The sequence below is a fragment of the Carex rostrata genome, chromosome 25, assembly GCF_964058835.1.
Source record: "Carex rostrata chromosome 25, lpCarRost1.2, whole genome shotgun sequence".
In the NCBI taxonomy this organism is placed as follows: Eukaryota; Viridiplantae; Streptophyta; class Magnoliopsida; order Poales; family Cyperaceae; genus Carex; species Carex rostrata.
In genome coordinates, this window is record NC_135942.1 from 1,925,715 (window position 1) to 1,953,508 (window position 27,794).

At 31.7% G+C, this 27,794-nt stretch overlaps 1 protein-coding gene and 1 long non-coding RNA gene across 2 annotated transcripts; one reads left to right on the top strand and one right to left on the bottom strand.

Moving 5' to 3' along the window:
- The first annotated feature begins 295 nt into the window (after positions 1-295).
- Positions 296-2,784, top strand: LOC144543812 (uncharacterized). Its single transcript, XR_013508082.1, has 3 exons — positions 296-694; positions 1,598-1,681; positions 2,583-2,784. It is a non-coding gene; the product is annotated as an uncharacterized LOC144543812 (long non-coding RNA).
- Positions 2,785-9,564: 6,780 nt separating this feature from the next.
- LOC144543767 (Ribosomal protein S5 domain 2-like superfamily protein) lies at positions 9,565-11,643 on the bottom strand. The gene is made up of 8 exons (XM_078292161.1): positions 11,445-11,643; positions 11,239-11,352; positions 11,055-11,155; positions 10,911-10,931; positions 10,541-10,613; positions 10,385-10,452; positions 10,154-10,283; positions 9,565-9,831 (listed from the first exon to the last, which is right to left on the bottom strand). The coding sequence occupies exons 1-8, from the start codon at positions 11,557-11,559 to the stop codon at positions 9,713-9,715; spliced, it is 741 nt and encodes a 246-aa protein (XP_078148287.1). The 5' UTR covers positions 11,560-11,643; the 3' UTR covers positions 9,565-9,712.
- Positions 11,644-27,794: the final 16,151 nt, after the last annotated feature.

The following is a 27,794-nucleotide window of genomic DNA, read 5'->3' on the forward strand; positions in this document are numbered from 1 at the left end:
TAAATGACCTCTCAAATTCAGAAATTTAATTCTAAATATATATATTTTATTTTAGGAAATCTATCAGAAATAAATTTCACCAAAATAACCTTTCAAATTTAGAAATTTAATTTTAAATATGTATATATTTTATTTTAGGAAATTCATGAAATCAAGATTTATTCTTAATCTGTAACATTAAAAAAAAAAAAATTAAAATACAAAATGTATGAAGATATTTTTCAAGAAAATAAATAAAGTCAATGTTATTTATTGAAAAATGCTGAAAAATATAAAAAGGCAAATATTTGAAAGTTATAAGTGATATGAGATAGATATATGTAAAGAAGTAACATTTCGAATGTACAATCTTTTGTTTTATAAGTAATTTTGGACTAATTTGTAAGATTTAGAAATTTAGAGGATGAATTTACAAGATGAATTTTTAATGATATATGGGACCGACGTTTTTGTTTCCATCTTTATCTCTTTCTTTTCTCTTCTAATTCCACCGTATACCTCTCTTTCTCTCTAGAAGGTTTATTATATTTTATTCATTTCAATCCTCTTCCATAACTCTCTTTGGCTCTTCTTACCTTGCGTAAAAGAGAAGGAAACAGAGAGATTTTCTCTCTCCCTCTAGTGAGCTAATCTCCTGTGATTTAAATTGATGTTCATGTCCCTCTTTGCTCGCTATATTCAGCGATTGCACTGGGTATATATCTCTCTCAGTTTTACTTCCTCTGTACCCGACCTAGGGTTTGTCTATTTGATAACCTTGAGACTTGAGTAGGCAATCTATTTGGTGCTATAAACTGAGTTGAGCTCTTGTTGATTGATTGAAAGTTATTTACTTTATTTCCTTTATCGGGTTATCACCCGTTAGCATGGTTAGTTATTGAACTTTGAGTTTGTTCTTGTTGACTTGATTTGCAATCTCTGAGAAGTATAAAGATTGTTAATTTGATTGAATTCTTAGTGCTCAGACCATAATTTGTACCTTACGGTACCAACCTCAAATGATTTTGTGTCAATGAATACCATATTGTCCTTGTTATTTGATGCATCTAAAATAATTGAAAGGGGATTAAGTTGTTGTTTATACATGTACCAACATATACATGAGCTGTTACTTGAATATGGGTGCCAAGGTTAAAGTTGCAAACTTTGTTTTGTGCAAATTTACTCATGTCAGAGGGACTAAAGTGAATAATGAAATATATGAAGTATATGATCAGCTATAGAATGAAATGCATGAAATTAAGGAGCATTCGGCTCTTACTTATAAGAAAAATGAATTGTGATTTTGTCTTGAGTTTGCTCTAAAAGAAAATAAAATAGATTTAGACTAGGTATATGTGGATTTGAACTTTGATATTCAGACAGCTTAACTTGAACTTGAATTTATTATGCATAGTTAAATTATTGGACTGAAATGAAGATAAGTTAAAGAGATCAAGGAAATAATAGAATAAATAATAAATTAATTAACATAGGTACTGTTATAAATTATACAAGATGAGGGGATAAGTATACATGTGCTTTATTATATATATATTGGTAAATTTAATTGATTTCAGAGAGCAAAATTAATAGAATGTATATAATTATGATATAGGCATACTTACAGAAGAAATTGACGAGATGAATATTCAGGAAGAACAGATTGCTATAGATTTTACCTATTGCCCTACGATATCAGGTGCGGGGTTACTGGACTTGTTTGATATTACATTTTTAAGAATTAAATTGTTATTCCTTTGTCATGTCGAATGATTGTTTGCTGCATTATTTGAGATGTGTGAATCATGTGCATAGCCCAATCAAATTATAACTGAATTTTGTGTGATATTGTTGACCTATCATTTTGTACGGTTTACCGTTTGTATGAATCTCCTATTCTGAAATATGATTGAGTCACCACAAGTTTATGTTTATGGAAATATGTTGAGCTCTGCAAAGTCTAGGAGCTATAGACTAGACTTTGGTTACGGAATCCTTATGTGCATATGGTGAACGACCCTCGCTAATCCCAGTACCGGTTGGGAGGGGGAATCTGATTCTGATTCTGATTCTGATGGTGAATATGGGTGACTATAAAGAGACGTATGATTGATGTCATATCCAGTCTGGGACCGGAATGACAGGTTTGTTTAATGTGTTGAGAATTACCGATTCCGAGTTTATTGCATACGAAATATTATCTGACTATGAACCAGACTTTAAATAACGGTATAAGCCTAAGCACATCAGATGAGGGTCAGTGGATGGTACTGAGTACCAGCAGGTGTGGGTTTAGCGTGGCCACCTGCGTGACAAGCTGGTGGATCATCTGTTTGTGTTACCAGACATAATAATCTATGATTAAGCCAAATATATCTCTGTTGAGCTTCATTTGAGATTCTGTGAGTTGAGATTCGATTGAATACTGTGATTGAGCATTTGCATTCACTTATATATAAAATGAACTGTTAATGTTAAGTTGCAAGGATTTAATTCTAGACATGGATTGATTGCAAGTCCAGTGGCCTGATTGTGGAAAATTCGCACTGGGATATAATATTTATATTATTTCTCACCCCCACCCTTTGGGTTATTTTCAGGTTTATTACACGGATACGGAGAGACGGTTTTGGATTGCATCTGACAGCATAACCACATAATACTGAGGTTTTGGGTTGTTATAACTGACAGGATGCGGGAGACATTTCTAAAATATATAGTTTGCCGTATTATGTCAGATAATTTCATAAATATTGGGATGTGGTTAATATGTAATGGTATTATTGGTAATGCATATAAAAGATCCACTGCCTTACGTATAACTTTTAATAAATATACGTGGCAGGCTGTTATACCCGATTTGGGGTGTGACATAATCATAATTTTAAAATTCATTTAAAGGAAAAAAGTATACTAAATTTCATTATTCCTTTAACCAAAGCACGCATCCACTAATGAAACATCTTTATATATAATCATTACCTTCAGGTACTTTAGTGTAGTAAATAAAGTATGAATACGTGGTACAATTACGAATCATCCTTTGGGATAAGTTGGTATCAATTATGTATTAATGATCAAGCCAGCCAACAAAAGGTAGGGGTTCACTTCAGAACACTTAAGTCCATGTCCCAAGACCTTTCTAAGACAGCATTAACACATAACTACCACATCTGATCTTTATAAACTACCATTATGCCCTAAACAATTTTAACAAGTACTAATCCTCCTTTAAACTGGCTAATATTCGCATCAATTGCAGGTGCGTTATCTTAATTACTTGTCATGTAACGAATTTAAACTCATCTCGAAAAAAGAGGTCCATTTACAGACATTCATTCTTAACTAACTCAAATTCAACCCTAATTTCCTTTAAATAAATCTAAAATTACACCTAAAGTCTAATCTAAGACATAAATCTATTTCTAGACGTCTTAATCAGAAAATTAACCCTTAGAAAATTAGCCTATTTCTATTTTCTAATTTCTAGACGTAAACCTAAAATTAGCCTGTAGAAAATTAATAGACCTAAAATTAGCCTTAAATGTCAACTCTAGAAAATTGATTCAGAACCAAACTTTAGTCCAATTTTTTTTTTAATTGACTAGATTTGTATAATAACCAGTTTCTATCAATTAAATATGTTAAATAAACCATTAATTGCCTGAAATAACTTATCAAACATAATTCATCTAATTTTAGTCTAAAACTTAATTACAAAAAATAGATAATAACATTGTTTAACTCTCTAAAACAAAAGATAATACTTCTAAGCAATAGGTGTTGTTCGTACAATAATTTTTTACATCTATTTGACTAATTTGCAAAAACATACAATTATTGAATTTTATGATTTCTTCTACTTTGAGATTATGTAGGTTCAAGAAGAATTGGAATTACAATGTAGACCACTTGGACAGAAGAAATTATGAAGATATTCGTCAAGAATGTAAATTGTAATATTTAATAGTTAGTAAAGCATGTTTGAGGCTGTTTTTACAGAGCCAGACGTTATGTAACGTTTGTAAAACGTCATAACGTTTTACCCCTGTCAAAAACACTAAGTAACAGCTTGATCAAACTCAGAGACAACATAAAACGTTACAACGTTTTAAGGATGTGAAGGGACTACGAAATCCAGTTGTACAAATAGTCCTAAAACGTTATAACGTTTTGCAAAACCGTTGTAACATTTTAAGGATGTTAAGGACTACGAAATCCAGTTGTACAAATAGTCCTAAAACGTTATAACGTTTTAATTAAATTTGATCTTCAAAAATCCTGTTTTTGATCAATATTTTACAGAGTCAAACGTTATGTAATGTTTTATAAACGTTGTAACGTTTTTGGAGCATTTAAGCTGAGCTGTCAGATAATTTGAAAACCTAAAATTGCAAAGGGAAAACGTTGTAACGTTTTAGCTCAATTAGCTCATTTCTGAGCTACCTCTATAAATAGGTCTTTGGGCTTTCTTCCCAAACTATCTCAGCCGACCCTAATCTTCTAAAAAATAATTTTCTGAGAGCTTAGCTTACTTCATTGTTGTGAGAGCTTAAAACTTCAAAATCTCTCAAACCCACTTCACTAATCTCAACTTAGATTAGGCTAGAGTGATATATTGAGTGTTTCTCTTGAGTAGCTTGAACTAAGAGACCTTGTTCTCATCTCTTTGAGTTGGCCGTTTGACTTCCCGCTTGGTGTGTAAGGGCTCAACGGTTCACAAGTTGTAATTCTTTCGTATTGGGTAATAGAAAGGCGCACCACTCAAAGTTGCGAAGCCCCGGAGACGTAGGCCTTTGTTTTGCCGAACTCCGTTAACATCCCGCGTGTCAAATCTCTCTAAACTCATCTATTTACTTTCAATTGCAATTTAATTTCAGTTTTTGAGCAATTAGAGGTGCACTTAGTATAACAATAGGGACATCTTTAAATAGCCTACATGTAGTTTCCAAGCAGTTTCCTCCGTCCTAGAAGTTTTCCCCATGATTTCCACTCAGCCAGAATTAGCATTCCTCAAAAATGTGCTTTCTGGGCAGCCACTCCGGTCTCAGTTTAGGCCAGGAATTCTTGTTTCGGCCATGGCCGAACACACTGTTTTTCTGCTCAGCTGTTTCGTCCAAGAACTGTCTGTTTCGACCTTTGCCAAAAACACTGTTTTTCTGCACTTTGATTTTGGCCAGGAACTAAGCCCGAAACTACCCGGAACTGACTCTGTTTTGGCCGGGAACTATTTCTGTTTTGTCCAAGAACTATGCTAAAAATTCACATGTTTGATCAACTAGCATCTACTAATCTTTAAAATTAATTCCAGGAAACCAAAAAACAGATTCAATAATAGAAGACAGATAGCAGTTCAAATCATTCTTTATTTTCCAAAAGAAAAAAAAATATATAATTGTTTTTTCTGAATAGTGCGGCTCTGATACCACTTGTTGGTGCATAAGCGCACCCTTAAACCTGTCCTAAGACCATTTTATACAGAAATAAAACCTAATTAAAGCAACGGAATTACCTTGTTCCATCTTGAGCGTACTGTTACTCGACACTCAATCGAGATAAAAGGCTCGAACACTCCTAGAGCTCTTCTTGAATGCTTGACCTTCAAACTTGATGCCTCATATCCTTCCAAAGCTTGTAGCAATGTCTGTCGAGATTCTTCTCTGAAATTGCTTGAACAGAATCTCGTCTTTAAACTTAATGGAGAAGTATAAAGAGGCTAACTCTAATTTCAGAATTGAGACATATAATTGCCTTCCTAGATGCGAAATTGGAGGCCAAAATAGCTGATTTTGGCATTCCAAAAGCATTCAGCAGTACCAACAGCACACGTGTATCAATGAATCATGTAATTGGAACACAAGGGTATGTTGACCCTGAGTAAGTCGCAATGTCGCATGTCATATCTCTCATGAAAAATAAAACAAAAAAATGTACTAGTTAGTGATCTATAGATATCTTTTAATGTACAGGTACAACTATACATACCAGCTAACCGAAAAAAGCAATGTGTATAGCTTTGGGGTAGTCCTGCTACAGATAGTAACGGGTCAAGTAGCAATTATAAAAGGATCCAGACCTGAGAACGAGAGCATGAGCATCATCCAATGGGTACGTCAGAGGCTGATGATGGGTAACATTGAGAGTGTGGTGGATGCAAGAATGCAAGGAGAATATGACATCAACTCTCTCTGGAAAGCTGCAGACGTTTCGCTCAAGTGCATTGCACAGAGTGCGGTCCAGAGGCCAACAATGATTAAGGTTGTAATACAGCTCAAGGAATGCATCGAGTTGGAGGCGGCAACAGGGAGAAATTACAGTACAAACTTCTATTCCGAGAATAATAGCAATGGTCATACCATTGAAAAATGTTAGCCAGAACAGCACACAAGAGAGTTCCAGTGGCTAGCGGCCCGGTAGCCAGATAATTTCTTATATTTCCAGTTTGATTCTTGTTTATGACTGTTTTTTTTTTCAGTGTGCAAGCATTAAAGAACATGTACCTGGCGTTAACTCTTTAACCTTCTTTTTTGTGAATTTATGATTGAGTTCTTTTAGAGATGTATGCCGAGTTTGTAAAATCAGAATCGGTGAATTGGTCATAACTCGACCGATTTTGCAGACCATGGATGTATGTATGTGCCGAAATATAAATGAAAATGTTAATGATATAGTAAAGTTGCAGACCATGGATGTATGTATTAATTTTCATCCATTCTTATAACTATGCTATTGAAAATCTGAAAAAATTAAAAACGATATCATTGCAACAGTTCTTTAAGAAAATAATGGAAAAAGGTGAGATATGATGTGGTGTGTGAGTTGATAAAAGAATGGGGGCTACGGCTCCTGAGTCCATATCCATACTGTAGGGAAACGCTATCCTCTGCGGAGTTTTTCCGTGCGGTGCTTTTAATCTGGTCCGTTCGTTTCCGATCGGACGGACTGGATTAAGGGTTCACCAAATTTTGAGTTTTTTTAAAATTCGGGCAAAATCTGATCTGGTCCGTCCGATTCAAAATGAACGGACCAGATTAAAAGCGTCGCACAGCACACACGAAAAAACTCCGCAGATGATACTTTTCCTACTGTAGGGATCCAATGAGTTGGAGATTAACTCCGACCGAGCGATTGGAATTTGGTGTCTTGAGATTAATTCTCAGCCAAGCAATTGAAATTCGGTGTGCCTATTTAAACATAGGGGTCTATTTAATTATAATTCGAATAATACTTTGATTTAGTCACGCGCGTCATTTTTTTTTGTGTTAATTCCTCCAAGTCTAGAATTATAAGAGCTTGCTTTCTTTCTATCGTGCAGAGCCCAAGGCAAAAACATTTTTGTTTGCAAAATAATTGAAACGCTCGTTAATACTTGAGTCGCAGAAGGTTTTTAAAAAAGTTTCTCTAAGTGACAAAATATTTATTTTGAATAGCAGAAATCTTTGATGAAATTACAAGCTTATTGATGAAGGTTAAACATGAAACACAGTCTTGTAATTGTGACGTAATTACAAGAGATGTTAGGCTGCTCTTACCTTTTAGGACACATGACCGCATGGATTTTTTTTTTTTTTTTTTTTTTTGGGATATTACCATTGTTAGTAGAGCTAAGTCTCAACACGAAATCATATAAACAAAGTAACTTTTGGTGAGCTCCCATGTAACTGAGCAGCGCATTAGAACAAACAAATAGTAAAATTATATCTAATCGATTATTATAGTATTTCAACTGACAGTCCAAACAATATCCAATAATAGTTCTGGCAAGTTACCCCTACAGAGCACAAGTGTAAAGGCAAAGGGGGGCATGAAAAGTGAAAACTAGAACAAAAAACATTCAACCACTAGTGCACCGTTTTTGGGTTTCAACAAAACCAGTGGTACCAGCTACCAATTTTCTTCAAAAAAAAAAAAAAATCAGCTGTTATATAGATAGTACCACACTACCACCCCAATTACATCAAATGTTTAGGCCACTTAATCACTTATTTTGAATTATGAAATTAGAGAAATTACAAAATGTCCACCCAGTTTTGAACTTCAGTAGAGTTCTATATAATATATAAATTTAGTAATTTTCAAACCAGTAATCAGTAGATTAACTGTAGATTCAGTAACTTGTGTATTGAACAGAGGACGATGATGAACTACAAACCTCTAAAAGGTCACAACTATGCTTACACACAAGTTCAATGATGCATGTATTGCAATTTGGACCACCTTTCAGTGTAGTAAAACAAATATTGAAAGAGAAGTGTGTTTCCCTTTACTAGTTTGCTCACCTAATATACAAAATAGAACAATACTATTGTCCCTTGACATGTACCTAACAAATCCAAATTAGACACTAGCACTAGATGAGCAAAAATATATCTGCCATTCCATAATAGTCTCACTTACGGAAGTGACCTATTAAGGTACATTTACTTTTACAACATCAATTTTCATAGTTGTTCACCAAATATTTTTCTACTTTGATTACTCAGAAATGTTCTTTATAGTTTCTACCTATATGTCAAGCATGCAAGTCTAGATATCTAAATGCTAATTGATCACCCCTGCTCTTCTGGTAAAAGTTATGAATACCCTCTCCAACAGTACCAACCATCGGTCCACTCTTTAACTCTATATAAACCCAAAAAACATGCACACATATCATTGCAACCATCTAAGTCTTAAAACACACAGAATACACATATTAACACAAATGGGTACTTTTACTAGCAGAATTATCATTGCTACTCTGCTAGTTCTCTTAGGCGTGACCACGTGCTCTGCCACTCGGTCCCTCCTATTCCCCTATCCCTATGAGGGCAGCCATGGAGGTTATGGCGGTGGATATGGTGGCCTCGGTGGCGGGTATGGTGGTTATGGTGGTTATGGTGGCGGGCCTTATGGAGGGCCATTTTTTCCTGGTTTTGGTGGAGGATATGGTGGTGGATATGGAGGTGGTAAGGGAGTCGCTGATGAACGAGTCCAGAAAGGGCCTGATGGCCTTGCTGAAGGTTTGGGCTTTGGTGTAAGAGGCCATGAGGAGAAGGACGGGGTCGAGGAAGGTATCGGTTATAATCATGAGGGTGGAGAGAAAGGAAGTCAATTCGGTGGCCCAGGGTTTGGCGGAGGGTGCGGACGCAAATCTGAAGTTGCCAAGCCTGGTATAACTCCGTAGAGTTACCGTTTGCTAGAATAAGAGTGTGTACATATATAGCTTAATGCATGCTCCATGCGTGCATCTCATGGGTCTATTTATAGCAATAATCATGATCTATGAGCAGTTTGACAGTGTGTAAAAGAATTATAGAAATATAGTGATGCTTGTAGCTATTTACAAAATCATACTTCCATCTTTAAATATTTAAACCTTATACTTGTGATTTGACATGTGCTCGTTCAATACTTTTTTTAATATTCAAGGTAAAACAAAGGACATTAGACTCTAAGTTAACATTTCATGAGAGAATGGCTGAGACTCTAAGTTAACATAAACTGCAATTTTCCAAAGTGCACTTCTATATTGTCGGTGATTATGCTAGATAGGGGCAAAAAGAGGACTCAATCCAACTACTTCAAGAAAGGACAGTGTCATCCCGAAACCTATTATTTTAAATTTCTACTTCAATGAATCTAATTTCCAATAAGAAAACGGCTCTTTCTAAAACAGTATGTTAAAGAGAGAATTTGATTTAAGACACTCAAACCAGATAAAATAACTCATACAAGTTAGTGAAAATATCTATTGTGCAGCTCTTGAGGTGTCTTCTGGTGATTGCTTTTGCAAACTTCTCCTCAGAAATTCAGAAATCGCAGCACATGCAGCTACCCCTCTATCCAAGCAGTCAAAATATCCACTCACTGCAATGAACAACAAAGTTTTGAAAAAAAAAAGGACAAAATCAAGGGAGCAAATTTTATGTAACCTGTTAAATCTACTTTAGGTAATTATGCAAGGAAAAATCTGCAGGTTAATACAGAGAAATTACTATTCCAAACAATAAGTAGGTAGTGAGCAGCACAAACCTAAAAAGTATTAGCAGTTCAAACCAATTTCCAGTGAAAAAAAAAACATGGAGATGTTTTTGAAAAAATGGTGTCATAAGTGTTTTGGGAAAGGCACAACTTTGGTATACAGAAACTTTTAGAGAAGAAATGTCTAAATTGACAAGTAGTTATGTACCAGGCATTGCACCATGAGTGACTGATGTTATGATTCCTTGCTCGATTGGCTGTTCTTTGCTCAAGGGTACTTTAGGGATAACAGTTAGGGGCGAATTTGGAAACACCAAATATGCAAATGCTTTCAATTTCTGCATAATTCACCAAAAAAGGATTATTATAAGTTATTATAAGTTTTTCTATTTGTCAAAACAAATATTCCACGAAAAAAGGAAAAAAAAACAAAATGTACCTCTTCTTCAGACTTGGTCAGGTCTAAAATGACAGATCCTTTCTCCATCAACCCACAACTTATTGCAACTAAATACAATGACACGTAATTCTACTTAATAATAAGTCTACAAAGTCTTAGCTAATAAAAAATAATTACAGAAAAGAAGTATATTACCAGCAAGGTTCTTCATAGGAATACCAGCATCTACAAGTGCTGCACATGATGCATTTATTGCGCATGGTAGAAGCTATGATATCACTCAAGTTAAGGACCCAAAATAAACCAAACAAGGCCAATTGGTTCAAGTTTAACTCATTTTAAATATTTTATTAGTCAAAAGTGATCAAACATGCTACAATTTGGTTGAGAAGAAGCAATTGGTGTTTAACAACAACATATACTAGTGCATTATGTACTTGCCAAGATCGGATTGGCACCAGTTAAGGGTGGTAGACATCAAGTGGGTCTTTTCAAAGCTATAAAGACAATCACCAAACAAACTCAATGTATTATAGAAAAGGGTGGTCAGAGACAAAGAGGATACTGAACCATCATCCCCTACAACCTGAGAGAGAGAAAGAGAGGAACTTCTATCAAAATTTAATCAAAAAAATTACACCGTACATGCCATGATGGCGACATATTGTAGAAGCTTTCAAACAATTAAACAAAACTGGAAGCAGCTTACCTGAACTATGATGGAAGTGGTGGTATTTGGGTGGACATTTAAAAGACAAATGCTTTGCAATGTCCTCTTCAGTATTATCTCACACTCCCTTTCTTGCTTCCCTGTTGATGAAAGGAACAAAATACATTTAAGCAATGAACTTACAGAAACATAAAATAGAGATTTGTATAAGAAAATAACATACCAATTTGACCAGTTTTAGGCTTCCAAATGACCTCAAAAGAGGCTTTTTCTGGGTTTTCTCCTTTCTTTGTTCCAGATTTTGGCCCATATACAGCTGCTAGTACTATGGTATTCCCTATATCTCACAAATTAAACATAAGTATTTTAAACCAGAAAGAATACGAACTCTATACCAAATTAAACGAAGATAAGAGAAGTGGAATAGACCTTGAGACCATCGAGCAGAGCCGTGAGCCCGATGCAATAGGTTGCGAGAGCACGCCAGAGGCCTCAGCTGATTTGCGTTGCGCCCGTCTATACGATCCTCCTCCATTTTTCCCATCTTTCCCGCTCTCAAAACCCTAGTTAAACCTTTCTAGCGAGAGAGGGAAAGAGAAACAGTGGACAATTGGTGAACCGGGTTTGAGTACTAGTACAAAGAGACAGATCGAACGTGTGACGTTGTGTCATGATTCGCGCTACATCCCATCAAAAATTCGATTAGTATCCGCTAGTAGCTGGAGAGCGCCGATCGAACGGATGATCATTGAATTTATCATCTCATTAAGATTCGTGCAACTAAAATTTTCTGTATTCTGGGCTGGCTGACTCGCTAAAAGGCTTCTCGGCCCTAAATTTCTCGTCTAATCCGATCCATTTACAACATTCAATATTTCTCCTGAGGCGGGTGTACAATGTAACAAGTGTGATTTTCACATCCACAATCTGGGCTGCTTTGGAGGAGTTAAACTCGGCCTGCAATGTTTTAAAATGCGATTTTGCTTATAAATGTGAAAGGTGACTTCATATTGTACAATGTAATATATGATTATTATATATGTAAATTTTAATACGGATTTGTATATGTGAATTTTAAAATTAATTGTTAATGCTCATGGTTAATTTTTACAATTATAAGTTATGACAAAATAATAAGTAATTTTCATGTAGTATTATGCGATCTGTATATATTATTATGCGTTCACATAACCGAATATATGACTGAATCTGTATATATATAACTGCATGATATTTTGAATGAAACAAAAACCATGCAGCAGCTTTGTAATATTTAATTCGGTGTGACGTGTTCTATTTTATTTTTTATTTTTTTGGCAATAGGGTAAATCCGGTGTTTAGTGGAAATGTATTGGACAGTATTATTGTTGTTTGAGATTCGTGCAACAATTTGAATGGTTCAGATTTTTTTACATATCAAATCAGTATTTAAAATATCTCAGGATGCCGTGATTTTTATTAATATCCAACTTTAAATATAAATATTCATTTTTAACCAAATTTTTGATTATTTTTTATAAAAATACCCAATCCGCTATATATTATAGCGGATCGAAATATCTATTTCAATCCGCTATATAATATAGAGGATTGGGATTTTTTTTCCAAAAAAATAAAATAAAAATCCCAATCCGCTATATTATCTTGCATATTGGGAATTATTTTTTTTAACCAATTAGAATAATTGGAATGTTTTAGATATATATTATTTTAATTTATGGTTATTTTTCACCGAAGTACCTGGAAGTTTAATCATCGATAGACCTAAATTAATTTTTATTACAAAGAAGTCCAATTACATATATTTTATTTTATTTTGTGGTTATCTTTCACCGAAGACCTTGGAAGTTTAATCGTGATAGCCCTAAGTTATTTTTTATTACAAAGAAGTCCAATTGCATATATTTTATTTTATTTTGTGGTTATTTTTCACATAAGACCCTAAAAGTTTAATCGCCGATAGCCCTAAATCATGCTAATTACGTTAAATTACGCTAATTATGTTAAATGACGCTAATTATACTAAAAAATGCTGAATTACACTAAACTATGCTAAATTACGCTAAATTACGCTAATTATGCTAATTACTTTAAATTACACTAATTACTTTAAATTACGCTAAATTATTTTAAATTATGCTAATTACACTTAACTGCACTAAATTACGCTAATTATACTAAATTACGCTATATATACAAAAATATGTTGAATTACACTAAAATACGCTAACTACTCTAAATTACGCTAATTATACTAATTACGCTAATTACACTAATTATGCTAATTAAGTTAAATTACACTTAACTACGCTACATTATGCTTAACTACCATAAAATAAAATAAAATATATGTAATTGGACTTCTTTGTAATAAAAAATAATTTATGACTACCAGCGATTAAACTTTCAGAATCTTCGGTGAAAAATAACCACAAAATAAAATAAAATATATATAATTGGACTTCTTTGTAATAAAAATTAATTTAGAGCTATCGGCGATTAAACTTTCAGGGTCTTCGATGAAAAACAATCATAAATTATAATAATATTTGTCTAAAACATTCCAATTATTCTAATTGGTTAAAAAAAATTCTCAATCCGCAAGATAATATAGCGGATTGGAAATTTTTTTTTTTTTTAAAACGATCCGCTATATTATATTGTGGCTTGGAATAAAAATCCTGATCCGCTATATTACATAGCGGCTTGGGTATTTTTATAAAAAATTCAAAAACTTTGTTAAAAGTAGATATTTATATTTAAAGTTGGATATTAATAAAAAATATCGGCTCGAATTTGCTCTGGACAGCACTCAAATCTTCTCCGAGTACTACTAAATTTTAAATGAAGAAATTGTCCTTGTTACTAAGTGCTATTTTCTTTGTTTAATTAGATTTATTACTAAATCAAGCTCCAACACTTCTACAATTTTATACCTTTGTTTATAATTTCAACCACAATTACATTATAGGGATCGACTAACAGTATCCCTCATTCCGTCTCCTATCTGTCCTCTGCGCTAAAAGACAAAAAAAATACAATGGAGGACCACTAACTAATGTGCACATGGTAACTGCCGCCAATGAGCAAGGGCTAACACGATTTTATTCATCAAAACATATAGTATTCATACCTACGAATTTAAGTACTATTACTTATTATCTATAATATTCATCATATGTAAATACAAACTAGAGATGACCATTAATCTTAGGGACGAATAACGTCTGTATTGGGGACCGCAACCGTCTAAAAGCGACATTTGCCAAGATTGAGGACCACTACCGCGAATCTATATACTAATTATTAAGTATTCATATCTAAGTAATGAATTATTCATATCTAACTAGAGAGGGGTCAAGACAGTTAGATTTTGACATATTAATTAACTACCATAGATATTAAACAGTTGGAGTGGAGGACGTTGTTAGAGAACTAGAAGTAAGGAGATAATATCTTTACCCTACATTATATTTGATTGAGGCCTAAACCATTATATAAGGAGCTTAGGTCTCAATCTTTGTTAAATAGTTTTATATAAAACACAAAATTTATTATTATTTTTCTTTAATATTATTACCGTTGAAGACTATGAATAAAAGCTTAACAGCTGTTAACCATTAATTATCCCATCATTTTGAGTAACACTTTCATTAATAATTTATCTATTATTTTGAGTATGCACCATTAATTTCGTATGCATGATGTAAACAGATTGCCATCTCTCCAGTTACATCTCTATCTACTATCCGTTAAAATTTTACTTGTAATTATGCTTGCACTCTTCATGAGTGGCATCAATTTTATTACTCTCATGTTCCATTGTATTTCATCTCTCACAGTACTTTTTCTTGAATCTGTGGTAAAAGAAAATTAAAATAAAACTCATGATTCTCCCTCTCTATTCTCTGTCCGTTTGCATCTGACAAGAGATAATATTTTTTTTTTCCTTTTATATGGATGATTAGTTTCCAAGTAATTCTTGTTCACTACTTTATCAAAATCTGCTTAAATTAATTATGATCTAATGCTGTATATTGTGGAGTTATCATCAGTTGCTTTTATGATTGACTTAAGATGTTTCTGAATTATTTTGGTGGTGATTTCAAATTTTATATGCTAAAGACACAATACACTTAAAGACAATAATGATATCACTATCCGTGTTTTGTCATTTCAATTTGATTTATTTTTATTTAAATTTATTTATCTATTTGAATTTATATAAAATTTTACCTCAACAGATTTCATCAGACGAATATTAAATAAGCGAAAGCCTAAGGTCATGATGACCTAAACTAAACCACCAGGTGTCTTAATTTTGTAGGTGCATTAACTTATTGTCAGTGATTATTTTCAAATTTTATTCCTCTCTCTTTTTTAAACCTCGATCATTTTATGAAAAAATTATTCCAACTTAAGTCAAAAGAACTAATTTAATCCTTCTTAACTTTAGTCCTCAATCGAACATTACCAATGCATGTATGATAGAAAAAAATAAAACAAATAATCCTTGATCAGTAGCAGTTCAGTGGATGATGTGGGATTGAATTAATTAGCCATTAATTAACAAAGAAAAATACTGACATTTTATTTAATAATTGAAACTTTTGTATTTATATAGCTACGCAAAAATATTTTGCTGGTAAGCAGTGTTCTCAGCATATTTTGCTAGAAGCTAGTAAGCTACTGCCACCATATTTTGCTAGAAGCTAGTAAGCACATGTAAGCCATGTTCTTAAAAAGGAGACATCAACTAATTGAAGCATTAAAATAGATCTACAAACCAGGGGTGCCAACGGGTACCTTTACATCCTGTTTGGATGGAGAGTAGAGGAAGGAATGTGAGGTAAAGAATAGAATGAAATGGAATGGAATAGAAGGTTATGTTCGGCGCGTCGATGGAAATGGATGTGGGCATAAGAAAAATGAAAATTTGAATTGTTTTTTACTGTTCATGTGGGAAAAAAAAATCAGTTCAGTAATACGGCCGAAAGGAAAATTAACATATTTAACCTCTTCGTGTTTTGATAATTAATGAGAGAAAATAAATTTAACTTTCCTTTCCGTCTTATTTCTTGTTTGGTTGATTAAAATTTAGGAAGTTAACGAGAAATTTGATGACTGTTGTAGGTTTAAAGAAAAAAAAATTGTATGAGAGATATATGTAAGATATAGGGTTGGGTTTGTGTTATTTTTTTCTAAAAATATTTGTGACAAAATTTATTTCCATCCGTTACACTCTAATTTGAGAGGAAGCCGATTCTATTAATTATAATAATACAAGGTTAAGCATTTCACCTCTGACATAATTTTATCAACCAAATACGATTCAACGGAAAGTTTTTGTTCCTTTCCATTCCCTCCCTTTCTCTACTCTCCATCCAAACAAGGTGCTAAGGGTCGGGTGAGAGTATTTTTATACCAGTATCCGTTACAAATTGTTATTATCCGTACCTTATCATTACCCGTTTAGATAACGAAAACAAATATCTTTACACGTACCCATACTGTACCAGATAAATTTACAGAAAAAAAAAATCTCACGTAGTCGGGTAAACGGATAAAAGGGTGCCATTGACACCCCTACTAGAAAGGCTCATTTTTTTTAATATATATTTTTATTTTTGTAAATAATTACTTGTTAATTTTTCAATTCAGAGATGGATTTACTAATTAAGCATTAGGGATAATTTTATCATTTATAAATTGTAGGACTATTCTGAGAGGATAGGAATTAATTAATTAATTAGCATGGATGTTTTGGGTACTGGAAGTATAGACATTTGTTTAGTATAATTATGGTTGGTTAATTTGTCAATGTAGAAGTGACAAATATCTATCAATTTTGACACAATCACCGTCAGCATATATTTAATTATATGATAATCAAACCAATCCTCATCTATCCCTTTTAAGCTAAATTATCTGTTAATTTAATCGACGATTCAGTACCATTTCAGTTTACCTAACAGCACCCGTCCAACTCTGTCTAATTCCAGAATAAATTATTATGTGTCCCAACTCAACAAAATAAAATCATTAAATATTTGCATGATTGAAAATGATCTACAAGGGTGCTTGTCAGTTCGGTTTGATTCGGTTTTAACCGAAATAAAATAGGTAAATTAAAAGTTTATTCGGTTTTAAAAAATATAACCGTACTAACCAAACTAAATTTTAATTTGTTCGGTTGAATTAAAATAAGAAGATCAATTATAAACATGTTTTGTTCATTTTTTGAATTTTTTAAGATGGATTATTTAAACATATAATTGTGTCGTAATTTTTGAATTTTTTAAAATATTTAATTTGAATGAAAGACAGGTTTAAAATTTCGGCCAGTTCAATCTAACCGATTTTAAAATTCCTAAACCAAACAATTAAATCGCTTTTTAAGTATGAACCGAAGCAACCATTTAATCGAAAAAACCGAACTGTTTGATTCAAACTTTCTCGGTTTAATTTAAAACCGATTAAACCAGATCCAATAAATACCCCTATGTCACAACCTCTTTCTCATTCTATCACTTTTTCAATGATCTACATCTTTCTTAGATTGATATCTTTGTTTAACCAAATTGTACTCTCATGAGATGGTAGGATAAGGAGGTCATTAAATTTGAAATTTTTGGCTCGATTAATCTCTCTATCAAAAGATGTAATGGGTAACTCTGTGATTATTTTTTTCATTAATTTATAAATAGTGACACATTTAAATCTCTTTAACTCTATCATTATTTTATTATTAAATTGAAATTTATGGGCACAATTAGCCTTTCTTTCAAAAAAATCAAACACAACTCTTGTCGCTATTTTATTTCATTAATTTGATATTATTGGCACAATTAATCTCTTTATCAAAAGACGGAACACATAACTATGTCACTATTTTTTCATTGATTTAAAATTGTTGGCACAGTTAAATTCTTTATCACAAGACGGAACACGTAACCGTCACTATTATTTTATTAATTTAAAATTATTGGCACAATTAATCTCTCTATCAAACGACGAAAAACGTAACTCGGTCATCATTTTTTCATTAATTTGAAAGACACAATGAATCTCTCTATCAAAAGACCAAATACGTAACTACGTCGCTATTTTTTCATTAATTTAAAATTATTGGTACAATAAATCTCTTTGTCAAAAGACGAAACACGTAACTTTGTCAACTATTTTTCATTAATTTAAAATTACTGACACAATTAATCTCTCTATCAAAAGACGAAATACGTAACTCGGTCACCATTTTTTTCATTAATTTGAAAGACACGATTAATCTCTCTATCATAAGACCAAATACGTAACTATGTCGCTGTGCTTTCATTAATTTAAAATTATTGGCACAATTAATTTCTTTGTCAAAAGACAAAACACGCAACTCTGTCAACTATTTGTCATTAATTTGAAATTACTGACACAATTAATCTCTCTATCAAAGACGAAACACGTAACTCTATCACTATTTTTTTATTAATTTATATTTGATTGTTTTAACATCAATACGTTAGAAAACAATCAATATCTTACTTCATAAAATGATTACAAAATTCAAAAATTTCAATCATTTTTTCTCACAATTGCCTTCTCTCTTTTACTTCATCAACATCTGCGTGTGATACCAACCATACGATTAAATAAATCCTTTTCCTAGTTAAAATTGATTACAACAACTTGATGTCATTCTATTTTATTTTTTTCCTTCGTTCAAACTCTTAAGTCTTAACCAATATAAAATTCACCCAACTAACAAAGAACAAAAACATTTCTTTTTTTTTAGCTTCCGTTTTCGAAACAAGATAAAAAGTAAGGGTCGTACATTTTATCCCTTTTTTTAGGCTTGCTTCGGGAATATTGTAATATGAGTCCTATTAAATTAATATTTTTTTTTTCCTGAACATAAGGTTTGCGGTGTAAATTAATGAAAATTCCTGAAAGTTACATAGTCAAATTCAAGTGACGTCGTAAAAATAATCATTAATCTCTGCTTTGAATTCTGGTTTTACTAAACACATGCAACTTATTTAGGGGTGTCAGTGGGTAACAGATCAGATGAAACATTTTTATTCTTATCGGTATAAATTAGTCATACTAATACTTTACTCTTAACTCTGAAATTTTTAAAAATATCATAATAAAAAAATTAACCAAAAAACTACAGAATCTGTAAAATTCAAAAAATAGCATGGCTGCATCCTCAAAACGCAGGCCCCTTTTTTGAAGGCTACAGTATCTCGTCCGCATGCGGCCCCAATTTTTTTTTTTTTGTCAAAATTTGAATTAAATGGTCAAAGTCATTCGAGGTCGTGTTGTTTAGGTATATCATTTAGGTACAGGTGACTTTGAATTAAATGATATATAAATTCAAACTTTATTTCCCCTAAACATGTTTGCATCGGGTGACTTTGAATTAAATGATATATAAATTGAATTAATAATACGAATTAAATTATTATTATTTTATTTTATGGTTATTTTTCATCGAGGATCCTAAAAATTAATTCGTCAATAGCCTAAATTAATTTTTATTACAAAGAAGTCCAATTAAATATATATATGAGTAGAACTAGGGTGTTCTTAAGTTCACCAAGCCCCTTGATGAACTCAAGTCTAAATCCCATCAAATCGATTTTAAATGATGAATCCGAACTGTTGAAACCCTCCTACCTTACGAGTGATGTGTCTACATTTGAAAATTTAAACATTCGAATTAATTTAGTATAAAGTCAAGCTGTCAAAATTAGAAGATTAACAAATTAATTTTTTTGAACTTATTTTGATCGCTTTACTTTATACTAAATTAATTCGAATGTTTAAAATTTTCACATGTAGACGCATCACTCGTAAGGTACGGGTTTCAATGGTTCAGATTCGCCATTTAAAGCCGATTTGACTGGTTTTAGATTTGAGTTCTCCTAGGAATTTGGTGAACTTAAGATAATTTTTGTGATAGTTTAAAAATAAATTGATTCATTGTATGTTAAAATCGTCAAATAGCAAGGCACAATAGTCTGGATTGAATGTTAAGGCTCAAATAATTTCTAGATGCTCCTGGTTCTATGTGAATCAATGATTATTTATATTTTTATATGTAATGGACCAATACATCAAGTCTATTTAGAAAAAAGTATCAAATAATCTTTCTTCTCCAAAGAGTCTTCGTTCACTTTCTTTTCAAATCAACAAAACTCATGTTTGTTAAATTCAAATTTGACACGAAAAAGACCGAATCAAGCCACAATTAGAAGAAAATCTCGGCAGGGATATGCAATGAACCGAAATAGATGCAGACAATGATCTAATTTTATACGGATTTATAGGTAATTATCAAAATTCAGGGGTAGGCGGTTCCCTACCCCTGGTCCATGCTACCTCCGCTATTGTGTGTGTGTGTGTGTGTGTGTGTGTGTGTGTGTGTGTGTGTGTGTGTAGTAAGGCTACCATGCTTTGCAAATTAAGGTGGGTGTTTTAATTTGCGCTCATATCTCTAGTTTCAAAGTCCAAATAACCGATCCAAACCGTTCATCTTGTTCTCCATATCAATATGTGTTTGGAGATCAAATTTTATATTTTTTGGAAATTTTTTACTATTTTTTTAGAATTTTTCAAAATAAGTGTTTTTCAGAAAATTTTGGACCATCAAAAATAGTGATTTTGAAAAATTCTAAAAAAATAGTAAAAAATTTCCAAAAAATATAAAATTTGATCTCCAAATACATATTAATATGGAGAACAAGATGAACGGTTTGAATCGGTTATTTGGACTTTGAATCCAGTAATTTATAGTTCAATGTACAAAAATACATATGCATTCCAATGTATGGTAGTCTTACTCTCTATATATATTTATATCTATCTATCTATCTATATCTATATATATATATATATATATATAGAGTACGGCTAACGCGCTTCCTCTAGCATATGGGCCGAAATGCTTCCGGTCGTTCATCTCCTTCTCCATATTAATATCTGCTTGGAGACCAAATTTTACATTTTTCTGAATTTTTTTACTATTTATTAAGCCACTTTGAAAATCGCTGATCCAAAGGTGGCTTGCCAAACAGTAAAAATCAGAAGCTACCGTTGGATCAGCGATTTTCAAAGTGGCTTAATAAATAGTAAAAAAATTCAGAAAAATGTAAAATTTGGTCTCCAAGCAGATATTAATATGTAGAAGGAGATGAACGGTTCAGATCGACTTTTTGGATTTTGAAATTTCAAATTTTCACCGGAAGCATTTTGGCCCATATGCTAGAGGAAGCGCGTTAGCCGTACTCTATATATATATATATATATAGTGTGGCTAATATACAAACCGTTTGTTCCTGGACTCAGGAACAAACGATTCGGTTCTCTGATTTTCAAAGTCTAAACAGTCGATCCAAACTATTAGATATTCAATCTAATATTAAAATGTGCTTGGATACAAAATTTTATATTTTTTGAAATTTTTTTACTATTTATTAAGCTGGTTTGAAAGTCGTTGTTTTTATTAAAATTTTGCACCATTGAAAAACAACGATTTTCAAACTAGCTGAATAAATAGTAAAAAAATTCTAAAAAATGTAAAATTTGGTATCCAAGCACACTTTAATATAGATTGAATATCTAATAGTTTGGATTGACTATTTGGACTTTGAAATCGGAGAATCGAACCGTTTGTTCCTGAGTCCAGGAACAAACATTTGTATATTAGCCACACTCTATATATATATATATATATATATATATATATATATATATCCAATTGGACCTCTTTGTAAAAAAAAATAATTTTGAATTATTTGCAAATAAACTTATAGAATTTTATGTAAAAAAATAACCATAAAATAAAATAATAATTTAATTTATAATGGGCCGTGCTATCAGTTCGTATCCTCTGATTCAATTCGTATTATTAATTCAATTTATATATCATTAATTCAAAGTCACCCGATGCAAACATGTTTAGGGGAAATAAAGTTAGAATTTATATATCATTTAATTCGTCACCCGTACCTAAATGATATACCTAAACAACAAGGCAACATAATGACTTTTGACAGTTTCACCGTTTAATTCAAAGTTCGACAAAAAAAAAATGGAGCCACATGTGAGGGATGCGGATTCCATTAATGGTCCACATTCTCTAGATACAGTCTCCAGAAAAGGAGTCTGTATTTTGTGGATGCGGTTATACTATTTTTCGAATTTTACAGAATCCGTGATTTTTTGGTTTATTTTTTTATTATGGCATTTTAAAATAATTCGGCTCTTAACTAGTAAGTTTTATCCTTATTCATATTCTCCGCATACCCGTCAAGAAAATGAGTAATGAAACAAATAATGAATAATTATCGAATAAATTAATAGATTATATAATTTATTCTAAAAATATAACAAATAAATTAATAGATTAGACACGTCATGTAACTAATGTCATAAAATATAAATATTATATTTTTTATTTCATTACCTTAAAATTTATAGATTATTAATAAAAATAACGATAAAAATGTTGTATAATTCAATTATGTCATACATGACTAAGTAAAAAATCTAAGGATGTTGGATAAATCAATTTTATGGTTATTATCAAAGAAAAATATATAAAATGTTGTATAAATCAGTTTAATTAGAAAATAACAAATAATATAGTTATACATATTTATAAAAGGAATGGGCCGCTACTCCATAGAGTAAAGTGAGTTGGTGCTCCACGCCGTCATATTTTTATTTTGAAAATCTAAACGACCGATCCGAACCGTTAGATGTGATCTCCATATTGAAATGTGCTTGGAGACCAAATTTTACATTTTTTGCAATTTTTTTACTATTTATTAAGTATTTTTGAAAATTGCTGATCCGATGATCCAGAAAATTTTACTGTTTTTACTGTTCACAGCAAAACAGAAATTTTGAAAAATGCTTAATAAATAGTAAAAAAAATTCCAAAAAAATGTAAAATTTGGTCTCCAAGTACATTTCAATATGGAAATCACATCTAACGGTTCGGATCGGTCATTTGGATTTTCAAAATAAAAATACGGCGTGGAGTACAAACACGTTTTGCTCCATGGAGTAGCGTAGCCCATCCCTTTATTAAAACTATTATATATAATTTAATGCTTATCAATTACGCGTATGAAATAATATTATTCATACTATTGTCTAAGAAGCTAATAAATATTTTTTTCTTATCCATATATCCATATCCGTTACTTAAAAAGATATTAATATTCGCTTTATTAAATACGATATAAATCAGATAAACGGTTAAAAGATTTTATTAACACCCCTAAATTTTTTACGAAAGCTTTCATTAGTCAGAGATCATATTATTGTTGTCGTGGGACCCACAAGTAAGCGGGTTTTCTAATCAACAAAGAATTGACCAGGTCAAACTACTACCTACACGTTTTGCTTACACCACCATTATGTCATAGAATCAAGATAGAGCTCAAGAAAAAAAAAAAATCCCGGATAAAATATTCATACCAAACTTCCACCAATTAAAGAAGCATTGAGAAATTAAGATGATAAGGCTAAAACCTACCAGAATTTAGTGTAAATTAACTTCGTTTTCAACAATACAAAAAAATGATGTCTTCTTTAACCAAATTCGTCGTTTCTCATTATTTAAAAAATATATATATATATTATGAGGTGTGTGTACACACATGTACTTTTATTAGAACAAAATAAAAAGGAATATATGCAAGAGGATGCACTCGTTTAAGTCGTTATCATCCGGTACCCAAAAAGAGTGATTATAAACTATTATTTTTTTTATTTAGAGGAGGGATTCATTCACACATTTTTTTTTAGTGATACTGGATTATACTCTATATTTTTAAAGTTTAAACAATCGATTCAAACCGTTCAACATGATCGATATATCAAAATGTGCTTGCATATCAAATTTTATATTTTTTAAATTGTTTTACTATTTATTCAGATGATTATAAAAATTCAATGGTCTAAAAACAACAATTTTTGTAAAATAGAAAATAAATAGTAAAAAAATTCAAATAAATGTAAAATTTGATCTGCAAACACATTTTACAGATTATAGCCATTCAATCAAAATAAAAATAACTAAGGAGAGAGACAAAATTTTGGATGGATCAAAAGATGGTATCACAAAGCTAAAAACCTGGAAGTTTAACACTTTTTTACAGATTATAAATTGGAAGGAATTAGCATTTACTAATTTGTTCATACCATATATATTATATGTTGAATTTTCACTTCAAATAAATAGTTCCTAAACTCTAAATTTCGATAATAAATCCGAGTCAGTTAATAATCATGTAGTACATATAATGTGTAATGCATTCATTAGTTGTAATAAACTGTAATATCTAAGATGTGTATCATAAAAAAAAGGAGACCCTCAAAAGTAAAAATTTAATGTTTTGATGATTTCATTCTTCTTCTTATTTTTTGCATAGAATAAATTTTAAAGATTATTGGGTGTTAATAGTTTGTATACAATGTTAATTTGGATTATTGAGACAATGCTGCACCAAATGTCGACTCAATTAGTGTCAGTATCATAGATAGTACAAAGCTGTTTAGAATATTTGTTTTATATGTATTAAATTTTCTGTAATTCAATTGTCATTGACTTTTTTGAGTCGCTGTACTGTGTGGTGCAGTTGGAACTATATTGTCAATCTAACTTGTGTGATTAATTAATACATGATTCATACGATGATAACCAATTAATTAATACTATTCATCAATGAAATCATCATCCTGGATCACATACATAAAAAGTGTACCGATAGAGTGGAAAAAACATACCGTGCTGTGTCCTGCCGTGCCGATTTTGATCTCGTGTATCGAATTAATTTTTTACGCGCCGTGACCAGAATATCAAGGGATAGTCACAGCACATAAATGGTCACGTCACGAGAGTCACGTCATGCCCAAACGTGACTCGCATAATCATTTAATCATAATTTAAATTTTTATTCAAGATTCACCATTTGATAAAGATTAAATGATTTTAATTACACGTGACTTGTGTGACTACGTGTTATGCTGTGATTAAATCTTTCGCGTGATGTGTCGTGCCATGTCAAATTTTCTAAAGATAATCACCGCACATGATACATAAATCATGGCACGTAATTGACTCGTGTGCCGTGCTGTGCCGTTCCGTTCCGTGATGGAACGGGATCCGCCATGTCATTTTTCCCACTCTAGATACCGATGTGGCATGGTAGATAACACAGAGCTCTCATCACCTAAAAAAAATGATGTACTGTTTTTGGGGTCCGGATCCCCTAAAGTAACTCAATCTTTGAGTTTTGGTTCGAGACCGTCCGATTCGAATACATCGCTCGAGATTGCTTCGGGATTCAAATTCATCTCTCGGGATGTATGCGCTCCACTTCAGATAGATTATCACGGATTTGAATCGGACGGTTCTGATTTAAAACTCAAAGATTAGGTTACTACAATGGATCTGAACTCCTGTTTTTGAAAGGAAGTATGTATTATTGCAACATGCCTTTTATTGTAGCATGTAGCCTTTTAAGTTTTAAGTAGATAAGGTAAAATGCACCGTGCATATAGTATTTTTAAGTGGATAGGGTAAGCAGCACTGTGTATGCATAAGATCACAACAAAAAAACAACTAATCATGAACCACAAAGTACCTCTAATATCTGCTGATAGGAAGAAATTTTGTATGAAATTAATTGTTGAAAACTAACAAAAACCTCAAAATTTGAAAATATATAAATTCTACTTTTCTTTGTTTGTTAGAATATTTATTTTGTTGTATTGTAATCAGCTGAATTAGATATTTTAAAAATGACTAGAAAGGTAAGGTAATATTAAAAAACATTCCAATAGATTTTTAGACCTTGTAACTTATAAATAAAATAACAATCAGAATTCAATTAAATAATTATTTTTTTCTCTAAAATTTTAAGATGATATTAGAATAGGATTTCATCCATAAAGGTTGAAAGAAGAAGTAGAAAAAGAAAGAGAAGACGACTGAGATTGAGGCTCTATTGAAGAAATCAATAGAAGAACAACAAAAAAAAAACAGCTTAAAATGAGTTTGAATCTGGGAACCGAATACTCTGTCCCCAAAGTCACTGCGTGTGGGTCCGACGTGGACCCCTAGTTCAAAAATTAAAAGTGACTGGCTCCACACGCAATGACTGTAGGAGCAGAAAATTCCAGCACCTGGGGGGGGGGGGCAAAGGATTCGGAGTCTTGAATCTGTTGCTATCTTTTTGGAAAGCAGAATCTCATCCAACTGTTTGAATTTTTACATGTGTGAATTTCGACGAAAATCAATGATTGGATGAGGAAAAGTAGATTCTTGTTTTTCTAAAACTTTCTTTCAATATATTAAAAAAAATGCAAATTATTAATTTGAATTATTTGATTCGATTCATTTACGACATAAAAAAAAAGACATCCTTTATCTTGTTTTAGACAAAATATTTGATTTTTTTTCAAAAGTAAATAATTCTGAAAAACAACAATTGGTTACCTAAATATTAAAAAGTTGTAGGAAAATTAGACACAAACACACACATCACTACATCAGCACCAGTAGATGTGAAGCCAGTTCTGCTATTTAAAACCGAGTTACCGACATGTCGGTTAAGAAAAAGCGACTTGTTGGAAGACTTGGTCATTTTGATCCATCCACATTTCCAAATCCAAATAATGTGAACACAGAGATCAATCATCAATCAAGGTACATTACATTTGACATTTTGATGGGGACGCAGCATTAACCAAAGGTGGAGTATTAAATAAGAAAGTTTTTTTTTTGTATGTATATTGTATATCAAGGACATTCTTTTATCCGTCTACCTACTCGTATCAAATAAGAAATTGGAAATTGTTTTGTATGTATGTCAATGATATTTTTTTTATCGGTTTCCCAACTCGTATCGTACTTGATGAGATAGACTTGGATAAAAACAACTTATTATTTTATCGGGTATGAATATATTTAAATTATTTTTTGTTATTATAACAGATAAATATATAAGTAAAAGCTATTTCGTCCTTGTTATATTATAGAATAAATATAAAAATTTAAATTATATATATAGATATATATTTACATGAAAACGGTGTTTTATTAGTAGTTCAAACATATATATCATGATATAACTTCCAATTTAATTTTAGAGATCGACTAACAGTCCCCCTACTTCAGTTCTCTATCTGTCTCCCGCACTAAAAGACAAAAAAAATAGTTAAAACGTGCTTACTACCACAAAAAATAGTTAAAACATAAAATAGTCAGAAATTGAATTCAAAATCTCACAAATACTAATTGAAACTCTTACTAAACTACAAGTACACATTTGTCATTTTATAAAGGGTGAAAAACTACATAAAAACTTAAAAAAAAAACAAAAATTTAATTAAAATAGAATATACATTATTAAAAAAAATATAATTATATGATGGCTTACCACACTCTGGCATACACATATATCAACTTATGATTGAGGCCGAAAGGAAATATCCGTATTAGAATTACTTTATAAAAGGTTGTTTGTTTACGAATGAACTAAGGTATGAAGAACCAGTCTTTGATCTAATGGCAAAGGCATTAATTTCCGTGTGGAGATCGCATGTTTGAAATCTAAAAAAAAAATGGTTGAGTAACTTGACCTCCAACTTTTATTCAAAAAACAATGAACCAAGGTATTGTAGATTATGAACGGAAAGACGAAGTTTAAATGCCCGAAAAACATAAATAAACTTAGATTAATGCTATTTTATTAATAGTCAAAA